The sequence below is a fragment of the Sus scrofa genome, chromosome 9 (assembly GCF_054392235.1).
Source record: "Sus scrofa isolate SSC_HxYL_T2T_F1_AM1 chromosome 9, Sscrofa_HxYL_maternal_Yorkshire_Landrace_v2.0, whole genome shotgun sequence".
Lineage (NCBI taxonomy): Eukaryota > Metazoa > Chordata > Mammalia > Artiodactyla > Suidae > Sus > Sus scrofa.
In genome coordinates, this window is record NC_139391.1 from 458854 (window position 1) to 474991 (window position 16138).

Here is a 16138-nt window from a genome sequence, read left to right on the forward strand (position 1 = left end):
GACAAATGGCCTATGTGTGTATATATATTTTCTTTCATCCGTTGTAGGCACGTGGGGGCTCTTTCGAGTCGTTTGGAAGTTCATGGGACGCGTCCCGGGAAGCTTTTTCCTCAGTCATTCCGTGGGTGTCTCCATCTCCTTCTTTTTCTGTTTTCTTTTCCCGAATGTCTCTTACTGAGCCACTGTGTGTCCTGTACCTTGTTTTACCCCTTACCTGTTTTTCCGTCTTTTTGTTTTTATTTTTGGACAATTTCCTCAGTTTTGTAATCTAGCTCTTTTCTAGTAGGTTTTTAAAATGAAACCCGACAGGTAAACAGCAAAGGGCACAGCTCACAAGTGTGCATTTAGCTCAGTGGCTCTCCAGAAACGGAAAACTCTTGCATGACTCCCCCCCGGCCAGGGGATAGCGCGCTGCTGTTTCCTGCTGCTCCCCTCCTGCCCCGCTGGTCACCACTCCCTCTTCTCCCAGCGACAGTCACCCAGGACTGCTGACGCCACAGTTCACTTCCACTGTTTTCAAGCTTTAGTGTACATCAGCCTCACCTGCAAGATTTGGGGTGGGTTTTTTCACCTTTTTAGGGCCACACCCGCAGCACACGGAGGGTCCCAGGCTAGGGATTGAATCGGAGCTGCAGCTGCCAGCCTCCGCCACAGCCACAGCAGCGCAGGATCCGAGCCGCTTCTGTGGCCTACAGCACCGCGGCAACGCCGGATCCTTAACCCACTGAGCGAGGCCAGGGACCAAACCCGAATCCTCACGGCTATTGCTGAGCCACAACGGGAACTTCGGAAGATTTGTTAAAACAGATTGCTGGCGCTCACTTCAGAGTTTCTGATTCAGTAGGTCTGTATTGGAATTTTCTTAAGAAGTTATCAGGTGCTGCTGCTGAGAACCACTGGCCTAGGTTCTTTAGCTAAAACCAAATGGAATCATACCGTTGTCCTTTTTGGTGTATGGTGTTTTTTGTTCAAAATTAACCTTGTGAAATTAATGCTTTTAGAAAAAGTAGCTGAAGTTCATTTCAACTTCTGAGTAGTATGACTCTGCCGTTGAGTGTGAAGTTATTTATCTGTTCTGCTGGTGGCGGTCGTTTGGACTAGTCCCAGTATTTGGCTGTTAGGAGTGACGGTACTAAGGACATTCCTTTGGAGTATTTTGCTGAAAATGTGCGAACGTTTCTGCTGGAAATAAACCCGCGGGCGAGGAGCTGCTGGCAGGCAGCGTATATCCAGCTCTTTTCCACAGCAGTGGCACCAATTTTCACTCCTAACAGCAGGGGGCGCGAGTGCGCTCTTTGCGCTGCGTCCTGGACGCCACCTCCCTGCTCCATCTTTTTATTTGTAAGCCCTTCTGGCAGGAGTGCAGTGGTTTCTCACTGTGGTCTTCCGTTGCATTTCCATGGTGACTGATGGTACTTCTTAAGTTATCTGCTACTTGGATATCCTTTGGTATTAAATAGCCATTTAAGTTTCTTGCTCATTTTTGTATTTATTTATCTATCTTTTTCCTATTGACTTGTACTAGTTCTTGGTATATTCTGGATATGACTATTAGTTGGTAGTATATATTGCAGTAATTTCTTCCGTTCTGTGGTTTGCCTTTATTCTGTTAGGCATAAGTTTTTGAGGTGTGTGTGGTGAGAACACCTGAGAGCTACTTTTAAAAGCAAATTTCCGGCATGTCGTAGAATTAACTGTAGGCGTCCTGCTGCACGTCGATGTCCGGCCTTACGCATCCTGCGAAACCCTGACTCTGGCCTCTGACCATCATCCCCCCCCCTCCCCCCTCGTCGCTGCCCTTGGCAACTGCCGCTCCACTCGCTTTGTTTTCGGTGTTCAGGCCACACACGCGTGTGAGCTCCTGCGGTCCTCCTCTCTCCATGTCTGGTTTAGTTCTCTTCGTCCAGTGCCCTCCAGGCCCACCGGCGTTAACACTCGCAGACGGCAGGATCCGCTTGCTTCCTCAGGCTGAATAAACCTCCATGTTACGCCTGTATACAGAAGGCGCAGAGCAAGGCAACAAAGGAGAAATGGATGTCGGCGTAGGCGAGGAACAAGCAGCAGCAGAGACGTCGACAGCTGAAGAAGAAAAGTTGTAAGTTACTCTCACCGTTCGGATGCTGTGTGGAGAAGGACTGTGGGATTGAAGCCGCTTCTTTTGGGAGAGACGTGCCTTTGTACCAAGGACCACAGCCAAGAGGCTGGAACGTGCTGGTTTCTCTAAACCAGTGAGGGGTGGGGGGAGGGAATGGGGCCGGTTTCCCAAAGCACGTGCTCGGGGTGGGGGTGGGGGTGCATCCCTGAGTGAAATGAGGGGTGAACATCTCTGCATCGTTAGGAGGAGATAATGGGTGAGGGATGCTTGAGTGGCGCCTTCACTTTCCAGTGAGCACGGTGTGCTTACGCCCTGCCTTCTCTCGGAGCCGCTGCAGCACAAACAGGTGTAGGCAGGGAACTGAGTTCCCAGTTTCCCAGGAACTCAGTAACCCTCCCTGTGATGGATTTGCTTGTTTGGTCGTTAGCACTGACTTCCAAGTCTTTCCAGTGCCTTTCTGCACCGCATAGTCTGACAAGCCAAAAAACCCCGGCTGCAACAGAACTTCCAGCCTCCCTGGGGCCCTGGATGTGACTTACATCCTGCCCGTGAAATGTACGTGCTCAAGATTTGAGAAGGCGGACGGAGGCGGAGGCCACTTCCCAACTGTATCTGGCTTCGTTCGCGTGGGTTTGCTCATGATCCAGACTGTGGAGCTAAGTCCAACAGCCATTTCCAGGTACCGAGAAGCAGTTGCTGTGACGGCAGCGTCTTCATCTTGATTCTCGAGGGTTTGAGTAACCCGTTCAAGGTTACGTAGATAGCAAGTGACCTTTCAAGCTCACCTGCAGGAATTCGTTCCTCGGGTGCGCCCAGAGTGTGCAGAGGCAGTGGCTTCCCAGGTGGCTTAGGTCTGGGAATTGCTGCTGAAGGTCCAGCTTAGCGCTCACCCCTCCAGCTCTTCCAAACGTTTTCGAAGTGCTCAGTTTTCTCTGTTAAATACTTTCACAGCCGTTCCAGTTTCCCGCACTGAAACCTCCTCACAAACATAATGAGGGGAACAGCCTTCGGGGATCTCATAGAGCCAGTTCGTCTCCCCCAGTCCCGGTTTCTGGGCATGTGGATTAAGAGCCAGGATTCTCCCGACAAGCAGGGGCCAGAGCGTGTGCGCTGGCACAGCTGCAGAAGAGCCCAACAGAGGACGCCAGGACACAGGGCACCAGCCGGGCTTGGCTTCCAGGGGTCCTTCCTCCACCGGTGTGTGGGGAGAGAGCCTCTTTCACGGGGTGCCCGTTCCCCCAGAGCCTGTGCTCCGAACACCACAAACGTCAGCCCATCCACGACTCAAAACCACTGCAGGGCAGGCGTGGTCACCCTCAGTGGACGTTTGGGACGACGGACTCTGAGCCGGTGACGCGACTCACCTGAGACGCTCAGATAACATCAGGTCTGTCTCACGGTCAGCGTCCACCGTTTACATGAACGAGTTCTTCTCTTTTTTAAATGATGAAAATAATCTGTGTTCATTGTCTGATCTCTCTCATCATCCCGTTGGTGTGGCGGTAGCAGGAGGGAAGCAAGGGCTGTGCTTTCTGTGACCGTGTTTACGTCATTGTCAAGTCCCTGCTGCTTTGATGACAGATCCTGCCCAGGTTTTGATAAAAGATACAGGAGTTCTATTTTCGTTTTCCTTTCTTTTCTTTTTTTCATTGCACTGACATGAACAATATTTCAGAAATAAGAGATAATTGACAAAATGACTTGTGTTGAGCTATTAATAAATAAAAGGGTATAGCTAGTTACCGGCAATAAAACTGCAAAATGGATGATTGCAAGGAATCACCAGCCACATCTTATTAATAGGCCTCTGTGAGCTAATTGAAAAGGATTACAGCATCACTAACAGTGGCAATCTTCTATGATTTTAATAACGACCAAAGTGTGTATGTGTGTGTTTGGGCTGCTCCTTCTCTTCCCACCGGCTTTAGGCAATAGTTAAAAATGTGGCCACAAGAATTCAGATGTTACCTGTTACCTGCTTAGCCTAAACTGGTTCAGGGTGATAACTGACTATAATCCGGTGTCAACAATTCTAAGGCAGCAGGAGAAACGTGCTTATACTCTGTGGCTGAAAATAAACTATGGAAAAATCTCACATTGGAAATTCCCATGATTTTCAAAAGTGATAGGAATCCAGACCTCACTCAGTTTTAGGTTTTACTCTGGTGGTTACAGCAATGAAACCACCTCCACTCCAGTCCTTTCGGTTTCGTGGGCTTAAGATTCATTTATACTTCTTTTAACTCGGGTCTTTGGCCCATTTTCTGTTGGGTAGGTGGGTCTTACTGACAGCTGGAGGTGTTTTCCTGTGAAAGAGGTGACTCCTTTGTGATCTGATGCGAAAACATTCTTCACAATTTATTATTTATTTATTCTTTGACTTACACTGTTTCTGAAGCATCAGCGCTCTTTCTTTGTATGGTTAAACTTAGGAATCTTTCATGGCTTCCGGATTTGGGGCTACAGAAAGACTTATGCTTACTGCAAGAGTAAAGATATTTTCCCAGTTTTCCTTTAGAACTGTTGAGGTTTTTTAAAAAGCTAAATTTTTTATTCATCTGAAGTTAACTCAGTGAGGCATGAGGAGTGGATTCAACTTCATTTTTGTTTAAGCAGCTACCCATCTGCTCCACTCCCGTTTAGTTGTGGTCTGTATTTTTCCCCGTGGCTTGATACGTCAATTTTATTATATTGTATTTTGCGTGACTTTCTAACTATCTCTGGATATTATATTCTACTGCACGAGCCTGTCTGTCTGTGTATAAGCCAGCATTCCCCACTCTGATTACTAAGGCTTCGTACTATCTTTTCCTATCTAGTAGTACCGTTCAACTTCGCCTGCCATTGCTCGTGTCACACTTCTTTTTTCTTTTCACGGCTGCACCCGCAGCATGTGGGAGTCCCCAGGCTCGGAGTCGAACTGGAGCTGCAGCTGCCGGCCTGCACCACAGCCATGGCAACACCGGCTCCGAGGCAGCATCTGTGATCTATGCCGCAGCTCGTGGCAACGCCAGATCCTTAACCCACTGAGTAAGGCCAGGGATTGAACCCACATCCTCACAGACACCGTCGGGTTCTTAACCCACTGAGCCACAATGGGAACTCCTTTTTCATACTTTTAAATCACTATTCTTGCTCATTTCTTTTTTGTGTAAATTTGAGAATCAGTTTAGTTGTGGGGGGGACTTTGGATCACATTAAAGTTTTTTTTTGTTGTTGTTTTTTGGGTTTTTTTTTTTTTCCCCGTCTTTTTTTTAGGGCTGTACCCAAGGCATATGGAGGTTCCCAGGATAGGGGTCAAATCGGAGCTGTAGCCACCAGCCTACACCACAGCCATAGCCACGCGGGATCCAAGCCACGACTGCGACCTACACCACAGCTCACACCAACGCCGGATCCTTAACCCGCTGAGCGAGGCCAGGGATCGAACCCACGTTCTTATGGATGCTAGTCGGGTTTGTTAACCACTGAGCCACTATGGGAACTCCAGACCACATTAAAGTTTTAAATTAAGTTATGGAGAACTGGCGTTTTTATGGTGCTGTGTGTCTTATCCAGGAGCATATGTTACATTCCTACTTCTTCAAGTTCTCTTTGGGATGATTTTTAGTGATGCTTTAAAAGTTGTCTTCACAAGGAACATCGCTTATGTGTGGATCTAACAAGATGCTACAGATGAACTTTTTTATAAAACAGAAACAGCCTCGCAGACGGGAAAACACACGGTTACCGAAGGGGAACGTGTGTGTGTGTAACCGAGTCACCTCGCCGAACGCCAGAAACTAACATAACGTAGTAAATCAACCACACTTTAATTTTCAAAAAACAGTTTGTTAGAATTTTTCCGGTGAAATCACCCAGTCCTGCTGCGTTTATGAGGCGGGGCAGCTCTTTAACAACGTTCTTTGTTTCTCAGCCTCCAGCATTCTTCTCTCTTCCAGTTTTATGGCCATGGCTCTTCTGCTGTTCAGAAATCTTGGATTTTCTTCTCATAAGTTGCCTTTGTAACGAAATCCTTCTATGATGTCCTTCTCCCTCCCTTTCTTTGGACAGTATCTACGGCTTTGCTACCATGAGAGTAAGAACACGAGTTCAGGGGTTAGCTCTGCAGGCCAGTGGGACCAGCGGCGTCTCTGAAGCCCCAGGACGCAGGCTCAGTCCTGGCCTGGCCTAGGTCACAGCTGCAGCTCAGACCTGATCCCTGGTGCAGGGGACCAAGAAGCAAAAAACAACAGACAAACACAAATAGCTCATATCCTAATACAGAATCCAGACTGGCAGCTGGGGCAGGGGCAGCAGCAAGAAGAAAGGAGGACACTGGGGGGCACTCCTGAGATGCATGGTGTCCCTCCCTGCCTGCGGCATCTGCACAAGGATTAGCTCCGGGGTGAGCTCTGTGACAGGAAGTGCCAACACTTGGGCAGTAAACTCGTAAATGTGCTCAATGCCATTAAACTGTACACTTTAAAATGGTTAAAATGGTAAATTTTATGATAAAATGGTAAATTTTAAGTGCCATTAAACTGTACACTTTAAAATGGTTCAAATGGTAATTTTTATGATATATATATAGATATATATAGTTAAAAAATAAAACTAAAATCTGTATTTTGGAAAAAGAATGCAAATAATAAGGAAGCTACTGGCCCAGAGCCCAGAAATCCTGAGGTGGGACTGCCTCCAGGTCAGAGAGGCAGGAAGGTTTTCCAGGAGATGCGAAGGCCGTCTGGGGAGGAGCGCCTGCGGGGTGTGTGCGCGAGAGTGGACGGGCTTCCCTTTCCGATTAGCCCTCAGGACCTGCTGACCTGCAGACCCTGGCCCCTCCACCCACATCTCACTGCTGTCAAGAGCTTTTTCCCTTGTGCGGGGGGCAGACAGTGGTATTTATTTATTAATCAGGACGTTGCCCTTTGTTTATTCCAATTTTGAGACTCACTCCCTCTCTCAGGTGTGGGAGAGGCACGAGCAGAGGAAACGAGGATGAGGGGACACCACCGACTCTTCGTATCAGTAGCCTGATGTCGCTGGAGAGCATCAGCGTGGCCTGTGGGCGAGGGGTCAGCGGGGAGAAGCTGCCAAGGCAGGAAGGGATCAGGTCACAAAGGCCTTTGACTAGCGAGAATGGTGTTTTTCTGGGCTGCACCTGCAGCACACGGAAGTTCCCAGGCTAGGGGTCGAATTGAAGCCACCTACACCATAGCCACAGCAATGCGGGATCTGAGCCAAGTCCGAGACCCACACCAGAGCTCATGGCAACGCCGGATCCCAGACCCACTAAGCGAGGCCAGGGATCGAACCTGTATCCTCATGAATATTGGTTGGATTCATTCCCACTGAGGCACGATGGGAACTCCCTGCACCGTCTAGTTGACGGTATGGGTTATTTCCAGTTCTGTGCTAGTGTGAATACAGCTGTCATGGACAGTGTTACATGTGTCTTTGGGTGAACATATGAAGTAGCTCCTCGTAGGCGTAGAAGGAGGTTGTCCGTTTTGCTGTAGTAGATTTTGCCCAGCAGTTCAGCAGAGTGGTTGCAGCAGGGGAGTTTGCACTTGAGCCTGAAGGGGCCGGGCTTGCTGGGAGGAGGTTTGCCTCTTCCTCCGGCAGCCCCCGAGGAAGATACTGAAAGGGGGATGAGGACGCGCCCACGAGGAGCAACAGGCCAGGTGAGGGACGCTGGGCCCTGGGCTCTGGATGCCCGCCTGGAGGAGGAGAGCGGTTTAGGGAGATCGTGAGAGGGTTTGACTCTGGTGCCAAGAGAGCCAGTGGAGTCGGGATGACTGCAGGTGTCTGAGCTGTGTCTGCAGAATGCTGGTGGCCTCTCTATATAAGCGCGGAAGCGCTCGAGAAGGGCGGGTTCGAGGGAGAAGGTGAACTGCCCTTTGAACATCTGTTTGTTTGTTTGCTTTTTTGGCCGCCCCACAGCATATGGAGTCCGGGGCCGGGGATCAGAGCTGAGCAGCAGTTGTGACCTATCCTGCAGCAACACCAGATCCTCTTAACCCTCTGTGCTGGATGGGGGATGGAACCCGCATCCTGGTGCTGCAGAGATGCTGCTGATCCCTTTGTGCCGCAGAGGGAACTCTCATCTTGAACATCTTGGATCTGAGGGAGCTCACGCTGGAGGCATCCAGTAGACAACTGGATACAGAGAACTGAAGCTGAGAGGAGAGATCCGAGCTGGAGATTTCTCTCATGGGAACGCGGGAATGAGCGAGCATCAGGGCCAGGATGTAGAAAGAGCATCCCCAGAAGAGGACCGAGGAGGCATTTCCTGAGAGCTAGGAGGACAACCAGGAGCTTGCCTGCTGCAGGGAAACAAGAGCCAAGGGAGAGAGCATTTCTAAAGGGAGTTTCCAGAGGCTGCTGAAGAGTCGAAAAAGTGGGGCACTGAGAGGTGGGCAGCGAACGCAGAGTCCTCCTGAGCTGCACGTGGTTTCCGCTTCCGCCGTCTTCCTGGGGCCCCAGGCCCCCACCAGTGCGACGGCCAGGCTGGGCTGCCTGTCCCCTCCGGTCTGGTTCATGGCCTCTCAGCCTGGGGCGGGAAGAGGGAGGTTCAGGAACCATGCGGGGACCTCAGGGGGACAATAGAGGGCGGACAGCCGCTGGCCCTGGGCCCGCCAAGCCCCTCCTGCAGCGGGTCCCTGACGTTGGAGCACAGATTTCCCCTGGAGCCCTCCATGGAAATTCCCAGTTATTAACCATCTTGACTGATTGGAAGCGTCAGAAAGGTTTGCGCAGGAATCCAGGAGCTGACCCGCTGAAAGCACATCTGTATGGAAGTTAGGGCAAACAAAATAGGATTCCGAACATTTTTGGAGATCTGTGCCAGCTGTAAACGTTTCCAGGAAACACAACAAAAACTGACTCTCTTAGGCAAAAAAACATTGGGTCTTAGAACTACTTTGTATCCTTACTAAAATATAAGCTCGGGGGACCAGTGAAGGCAAAGAATAGCGTGTCTGGTTTCTTGCCCGGCACAAGGGGCTGGAGAAGACGCCTAGAGAGCTGACTGGGCAGCCTTGTGTATTTAGATGCTTTGACTGGAGCCAAAATGGTCTGTGCCACACAGTGGGCACTTTTGGGTTGGATTTTAAAGGAAAATAACTTTGATCATTTCAAAAGCAATGACGCTTAATGCAGCGGAGAGAAAAGAAGGTGGTAATTTATGGCCACTGTTAGGGACACAAAGACAAAGACGGAGAGAACCGTTCACCTAGTGAAGATTTACAAATGTGTAAAACCACCCTTAGGACTAGAAATAGCTGAGTGTCTCTTGGCACCAAACAAAAGGGGGCGAGAGTGAGGAGGGAAAGAAAAAACCTGCCTGCCTTCGCTGGGGATGAAGAGGTCAAAACAAAAACAAAAACAAACCAACCACAGCAAAGTTCTTATTTTCTCAGATTCTCCAGCAGACAGCAGCGGCGCTAGCAATGAAGACCCGAAGAGGCAGTCCCAGCCCCGCGGGGCAGCAGCAGAGAGGGCAGGGGGCTGGGGGCCCGGGGAGGGCGGTGGACCCCAGGAAGATAAGGTTTTGTGCCTGAGCTCGGTGGGGATTTTTTGTGATGTTTATTTTTTTCTGATTATCAAAGGAATGTATACACACACACACACACACCTGTATGGATGTACCTAGTCATAGGGAAAATTTAATAAATGCAGAGAAGCTCAAAGCACAGGCAAACCCCTGAGTACGGTGGATTGTCGCACCTTGGAATTGCTGCTACCTGGGGAGAGGCTGATGCTGGGGGTTGAGGGGGCGGCTCTGGTCACCTGTGCCCCTGTGTAGGTGTGTTTCCTTGTAAAGGTGCCTTGCTCGCAGACCCAGGTGGCTGCCGGTATCTGCAGCTGGGCTGACCTGAGGTTTACAAGTCCAGCTGGTGCCACCTGTGCCACCTGTGCCCCAGGCAAAGTGGGGTGGTCTCCTGTCCCTGGTGCCTCACCCTCGACCTCCCGCTTCCTTTCCCTTCGCCTTTTAGGCTGCTCTGAAGAGACATCGAACCCCAGGCTAGGACAAGAGGACTGCCGTCCTGGGAGGACTGGGGGGCAGGGGGTGCAAGGGGGCCTGGGATGGGCAGGATGGGGAAGGGGCAGACAGGGTGTGCCAGGGGAGCAGAGAAGCAACTCTGAAGTCTGCGGTCGCTCTCATTCCATCCACACTAAAGGCAGGTAAGCCTTGCAGGTGGCTTTGGGATCTGGGGACTCTAGGACACTTGCTGGGCTCCCCGTGTCCGCCTACTTCAGGCCAGAAGCGCCGTTTGTCCTCCCGAGAGGAGCCGGGCCAAGCCGGAGGACCCCGCACAGGTTGGGCGAGGGCCCGGGGCGCGGCAGGCTGCGGGGCCTGCGCGAGGGCCCGGGGCACCCGGCGAGCCCGCCCCCGCCCGGGCCCCGCGGCCGCGCCCCTCGGCCGAGCGGGGGCGGGAGGGCGCGGGGGAGGCCCGTGCGAAGCGGGGGCGGGGGCGGGGGGCCGGCAGGCCGCCCTCACCTCTCCGCGCCGCCGCCGCCTCTTCTCCGGGCCGCCGCGCGGGCCATGGGGGGCGCAGGCCGCCGCCGCGGGGGCGCGGCGCGGGCGCTGCTGCCGCTGCTGCTGTCGCTGCCGCTGCTGCTGCTGCTGCGGGCGGCCGGCCCCGGGCCGCCGGAGGAGGGTGAGTGTCCCGCCGCGGGGCGCACCTGGCGCGGGGCGGGGGCGGCGGCAGGGTTCCGCGTGTCCTGCTCGCCCGGGGCTCTCCCGCAGGCCGGGCCGAGGCGGCGCCCCCGCACGGGCTTGAGGCCCGGGGCCTGGGGACACGGCCGGCCTCGGCCCCGGCCCCGATGGCCGTGCCCCCGGCGCGCTAGCGGTCTGCGCGGGGAGCGGGCCGGGCGGCCGCGGGCGGAGGCGGGGAACCGAGGGCTCGGCCGCGGCCCGCGCGAGGTCCAGGCAGCTGCGCCCCCGGCATCGCGGCCCAGAGGTGGCCCGCGGGCCTCGCGTCCGCCCCGGGGAGTTTTCTCCCTGCGCAACAGCCGCTGTTTGACAGGCCGAGACCCCGTTCTGCACCCAAACTGGAATCAAAATACTTTCAAAACGCTTTTGTTTTGAAGGAGCCCCCGGAGCGCTCTCAGCCCGGGAAGCGCTTCTCCCGGGGCCCGGCGCGTCTGGGGTGTGTGCCAGCCCAGAGCCAGAGGGTTGCCTCAGACCCCAACCCGGAGGAAGCTGGCAGAGCGGCTCTGTTCTCAGAGCGCTTGTGCCCGCTCCAACTCTCCCCCGCCGGGCCCTTGCCCCGCCTGCTCACGTGCCAGGCGCTGGCCTAGGCCGCAGGGACTCAGATCCGCGCTGTGGTCCCGGGACGCCGTCTAGCCCAGGAGACAGGCAGGAAAAGTGGTGGTGTGATATGTGACACATCTTAGGGGTCGCCTTCTGACACTCCCGGGTCATGACAGGCTTCCTAGGTGAGGTGGGTCTGAGCAGAGTCCTGAAGGCCATTGTAGAGGGCATCCCAGGCAGAGGGCACCCTGGGCAGAGGGCGCAGGGTGTGCCTGGAAACCGGGCCTGGAGGCTCATCCCAGGAGCTCCCAAGCGGTTTAGCTGGTGTTGCCAGGAAGGGGTCAGGGCCAGGCCACCCAGGGCTTAGGACACCCTACCAGGAGCTGCCGTGCTGTTTTGCAGATGTGGACGGGTATGCCCAGGGGGTGGACGATTGCCACACCAATGCCCTGTGTCAGAACACACCCACCTCCCACAAGTGCTCCTGTGGGCCTGGCTACCAGGGGGAGGGCAGGCGGTGTGAGGGTAAGTGACTTGGGGACCAGCAGAGGGGCGCCAGCGGCGGAAGCTTCCTTAGCTCTTGCACTGGCCGCTCATGTTGGTGAAAGTGCTGCTCTGCCCCCCCCCAGCACATCAGCCCCTCCCTGCAGCGCATTTCAGATCCTTAAGAGACAGGGAACATCGGGTCTTCCTGAGGGCTGGTCATACTGTTTTATCTGCTTCTGCATTGTCCTTTTGTCTAGCTTCTAAAAGCAACAACAACAACGAAAGGCACGTTCGTATCTTTTGGTCCCGAGTCACTCAGCTTAGGGGGCAGAAGGTCAGCAGCCTTGTTGGTCGGGAGAGCCATGCCACCAGAGCAAGGCTGGCCTGGCGCCTCCCTGAGGCAGCTGGCACTTTCACTCCGGAGCTGGAGTGCCAGGGCCTGCTCTCGCGTGAGGCTCCGGCGGCTGTCTTTCCATGACTTTTCCAGTTTGGCATTGTGACCTGCCAGGCTTTGGACCGACGCCAAGAACCTGCCTCATTTGGAGCTGCAGGTTTGCCCTGGAAAGACGTGTGCAGAGGGATGTTTTCAGTCCTTGGGGCTCCAGGTCTGAGATCCTCAAGTCTGGACTCGGCCGTTTTGTGCTCTGGGCCCCTGGGGGTCGGCCCCCTCTCAGGAACTCTGAGGTTGAGAACGGGCCACAGGCTGGACTCTCATAGGAGGGGCTGCTCGGGGGCATGGAACCCGTGGATGTGGGAGCTGGCAGGGCTCTCCGGGGCGCTCTGAGCCAGTCCCATCTCTCATTCGACCGATGGGGACACGGAGGCGCGCAGGGATTGGGAAAGGCTTTGTGGGCACGCTCGCACAGGTGGCCTGCGGGCGAAAGAAGGTCAGATCCCAGCCTAGCTCGGTCCCCAGCCCCGCGTCTCCCATTCCCTCCGTCTCCCGGGCCCCCCTTTGGTGGGGTGAGGAATCCTCGTGTCTGCAGTCTCCTTTGTGCACCAGGAGCAAAGCTTCCTCTCCCCTCCGGGGAGGCGTGTCCCGCTCAGGTTCCCGGTCAGGTTCGTCTGCTCGGCATCTTGCGAGGCCAAAGGGCTCCCTCTCTCAGAGCCGTGTCTCTGCCAGTCCCTCCGTGCCGCCCCCTGACCGTGTCGAAGGCTCCGCTCTCGGTGCTGGGATTCGCACAGGTGGGGACCCTGCTCGGGGAAAACAGAGTTCCCTTTGTCACCTCCAGTCACTGCACGCTCTCGGGGGAAGAACACCAAGCCACGGCCTCTTTGGGGTAAAGTACATAGTTAGTGAATAATATTGAATGACAGGTGGCAAGTTGAGGAGCTCCCGTGGTGGCGCAGTGGTTAACGAATCCGACCAGGAACCCTGAGGTTTCGGGTTCGACTCCTGGCCTTGCTCAGTGCGTTAAGGATCTGGCATTGCCGTGAGCTGTGGTGTAGGTCGCAGCTGCGGCTCGGATCCCGTGTTGCTGTGGCTGTGGTGTAAACTGGCGGCGACAGCTCTGATTAGACCCCTAGTCTGGGAACCTCTGTATGCCACGGGAGTGGCTCTAGAAAAGACAAAAAGGCAAAAAACCCAAAAAAACAGGTGGCAAGTTTGGTTAGTCTTAGCTGTTGGGTTTGACTTAACACAAGTGAAATTGAATTGCTAACAGTTTAGAATGAAAAGTCTACTATTTAGTTTAAAATAATTAATGATTGGAGTTCCTGTCCTGGCTCTGTGGTAACAAGCCAGACTAGTATCCATGAGGACGCAGGTTCGATCCCTCGCCCCCCGAGTGGTTTAAGGATATGGTGTTGCCGTGAGCTGTGGTGTAGGTTGCAGACACGGCTCAGATCCTGCGTTGCTGTGGCTGGGGTGTAGACTGACAGCTCCAGCTCCAGTTCAACCCCTAGCCTGGGATCTTCCATATGCCGTGGGTGCGGCCCTAAAAAGACAAAAAAAATAAAAATAAAAAATAATAATAAAAAATAATTAATGATTGCCTGGCATTGCCGCTTTTATACATTTGCGTTGGTTTTAAAATAATAGAGGATTATTGTATAAAAAGTCACACAAAGCAATACGAAAATGTGTTGTAAACTGGACACCTGGGACCCTCCTGTACCTTCATCCACAGGCCGTCACTGTCCACAGGGAGCGTGGATTCTTTGTGCTGTCACTTTAAACTAAAACCTTAGAGGGATTTGCTGTTTTGAGTACCTGTCTTATTTATAAAGCTGGTGTTTAGTTTGGTTTCTCGGGACAGGGGTCCGAAGGTGGAAACGTTCTTCGAAGAAGGAGAAGGAAGGAAAGTGGGACTCGCAGGGGTTCAGCGAGGGAGATTCAAAGACATGGCTCCTTCACGTGTGTTTCCTGGCCTGTCGGTGTCTAAGCTTCGTGGCTCCAAAGCCGTGGCACCTCGTGCCGCGATTATCAGCAGCATCGCCGCCCCGTTTAAGTTCGGGGACGGGAACTGGTTCGCCCAGAGAGAACACAGTTTTATTCTCTGCAGTTTCTTCTGCCAACTTGTTGGGAAAATGAAAGCATGGGCCTTGAATAAGTGTTTTTATTTTATTTATTTATTTATTTTTGCTTTTTTAGGGCTGTCCCTATGGCATGTGGAGGTTCCCAGGCTAGGGGTCGAATCGGGGCTGTCGCTGCTGGCCTACCCCACAGCCACAGCAACGCCAGATCTGAGCCACGTCTGTGACCTACACCCCAGCTCATGGCAACAGTGGATCCTTTAACCCACTGAGCGAGGCCAGGGCTTGAACCTGCATCCTCATGGATGCTCGTCAGATTTGTTTCCGCTGAGCCATGGCAGGAACTCCTGAATAAGTATTTTTAAAACAGGGTGATTCCGGAGCGGCTTTGAGTAAATGCTGTTTGATTCTAAGTGATCTTTGCTTGTGTCCCGGACTTTGGGGAGGCGTTTCAGCGAGTCAGTACTCACGATGTGGTTCTCACTTCTCGGTCTAAGGAGCTGCATCAGGTTTAATGGAGGTGAATCTAGATTCGGCTTTTGGCATTTGTCTTTTTACTTATTGATTTTGAAAAAATTTTGGACGTTAGCGAACTTGCAGGAACAGCGCGGAAGTCCCAGGTGCTTGTCACTCGTCTTACCCTGATGGTCGAGCCTCGAATGACCGTAGAGCAGCATCAGGACCGGGAAGGTAACCGCCGCAGTCTGGGCCACTAAAGTGCAGACCTCCCTCAGACGCCGCCAGTTTTTTCTTAACGTTCTTTTTCCGCTCAGAATCCAGCTCAAAGTCCCCGTTGCACTTCACCTTCGTCTCCTCCAACCAGTCTTCCTGACCTTTCGTGGCAGTGACGCTTTGAGGCGTTCTTTTGTCTGTGTCTCAGGGGCTGCTGTGGGACCTGACCCGAGAGGAGGAGGCCCTGCGTCTTCTCGGGGTGTCTTTGTCGCGGAAGGAACGCGAAGCTTTGGGCGCGGCTGCTCCGGAAGTGCCACCGAGGGCTTTGCGGTGCGTCGCACCCGCTCGGCCCCCTGCAGGTGCTGTGAAGCTCAGTCACCTGGCTACGGTGCTGTATGCCGGATTTCTCCACGACAAAGTGACTGTTTTTCCCCTTTCAATAGACACGTATCTCGGGGCAGACACGCTCAGCCTGTGTGCTGATACGCTGTTTGTCCCCAGATCTTTGTCCGCTGACGTTGGCCTCCAGCTGTGGATCCTGACTGCAGCAATTATCACTGCGTGACGTGTGTCTCTTCAGAGTTTTGTATTTCCCTTGTGCCTTATGCGTCTATTAATTGGGATTCTTCTCTAAGGAAGATCTGTCCTTTCTGTCCTGTTTAAGCATTGATTTATGTGTTTATGTATTTATGCCGGGAGGACTCATGGGTATTTATGTAATTATGTATTTATTTATTTTTGGCTTAGGTTTTAGCCATGGAGCGCCTTCACACTGTCTTTTGTGTCCTGTTGACACACCCCCATGCTTTTATGAGAAAGTCCGCTTTTCTGGTCCCACAAAACGCTCCAGCCTCAACCTGTGTTTTCCTTCCCAGCCCTGGAATCGGCCACTTCTCCAAGGAGCCCTGGTTTTCCTTTTTTTGGAAAACGGTGTGTGGAAACCAGGGTTTGGATGCTTGGTACTTTTTCTTTCTTTCCTCTTTTTATTTCTTCTTTTTACAGCCACACCGGCAGCATATGGAAGTTCCTGGGCTAGGGGTCGAATGCAAGCTGCAGCTGCAGGCCTGCATCACAGCGGCGGCTGTCCTGGATGTGAGCCCAGTCTGCGACCTACACCTCAGCTTATGGCAACGCTGGATCCTCAGCCCGCTAAATGAAGCCAGGCATCA

General features: G+C 53.2%; 1 protein-coding gene and 1 long non-coding RNA gene across 51 annotated transcripts in view; both read left to right on the forward strand.

The window, feature by feature from the left end:
- Positions 1-3714, forward strand: LOC146399638 (uncharacterized). Its single transcript, XR_014814442.1, has 2 exons — positions 1-2774; positions 3047-3714. It is a non-coding gene; the product is annotated as an uncharacterized LOC146399638 (long non-coding RNA).
- Positions 3715-10539: 6825 nt separating this feature from the next.
- SCUBE2 (signal peptide, CUB domain and EGF like domain containing 2) overlaps positions 10540-16138 on the forward strand; it is a 61863-nt gene continuing 56264 nt past the window's right edge. For 44 of the 50 annotated variants that reach the window (XR_014814437.1, XR_014814426.1, XR_014814424.1 and 41 more), the window contains exon 1: positions 10540-10740. Coding sequence is in view for 29 of the 50 variants with exons in the window: in XM_084974737.1 (XP_084830863.1) it covers positions 10626-10740 (115 nt within the window). In the remaining 21 variants the exon portion in view is untranslated. Of the gene's footprint in view, positions 10741-11738; positions 11862-16138 lie in introns of all 50 variants that reach the window. The other 6 variants (XR_014814423.1, XM_084974736.1, XM_084974740.1 and 3 more) reach the window with 1 other exon arrangement.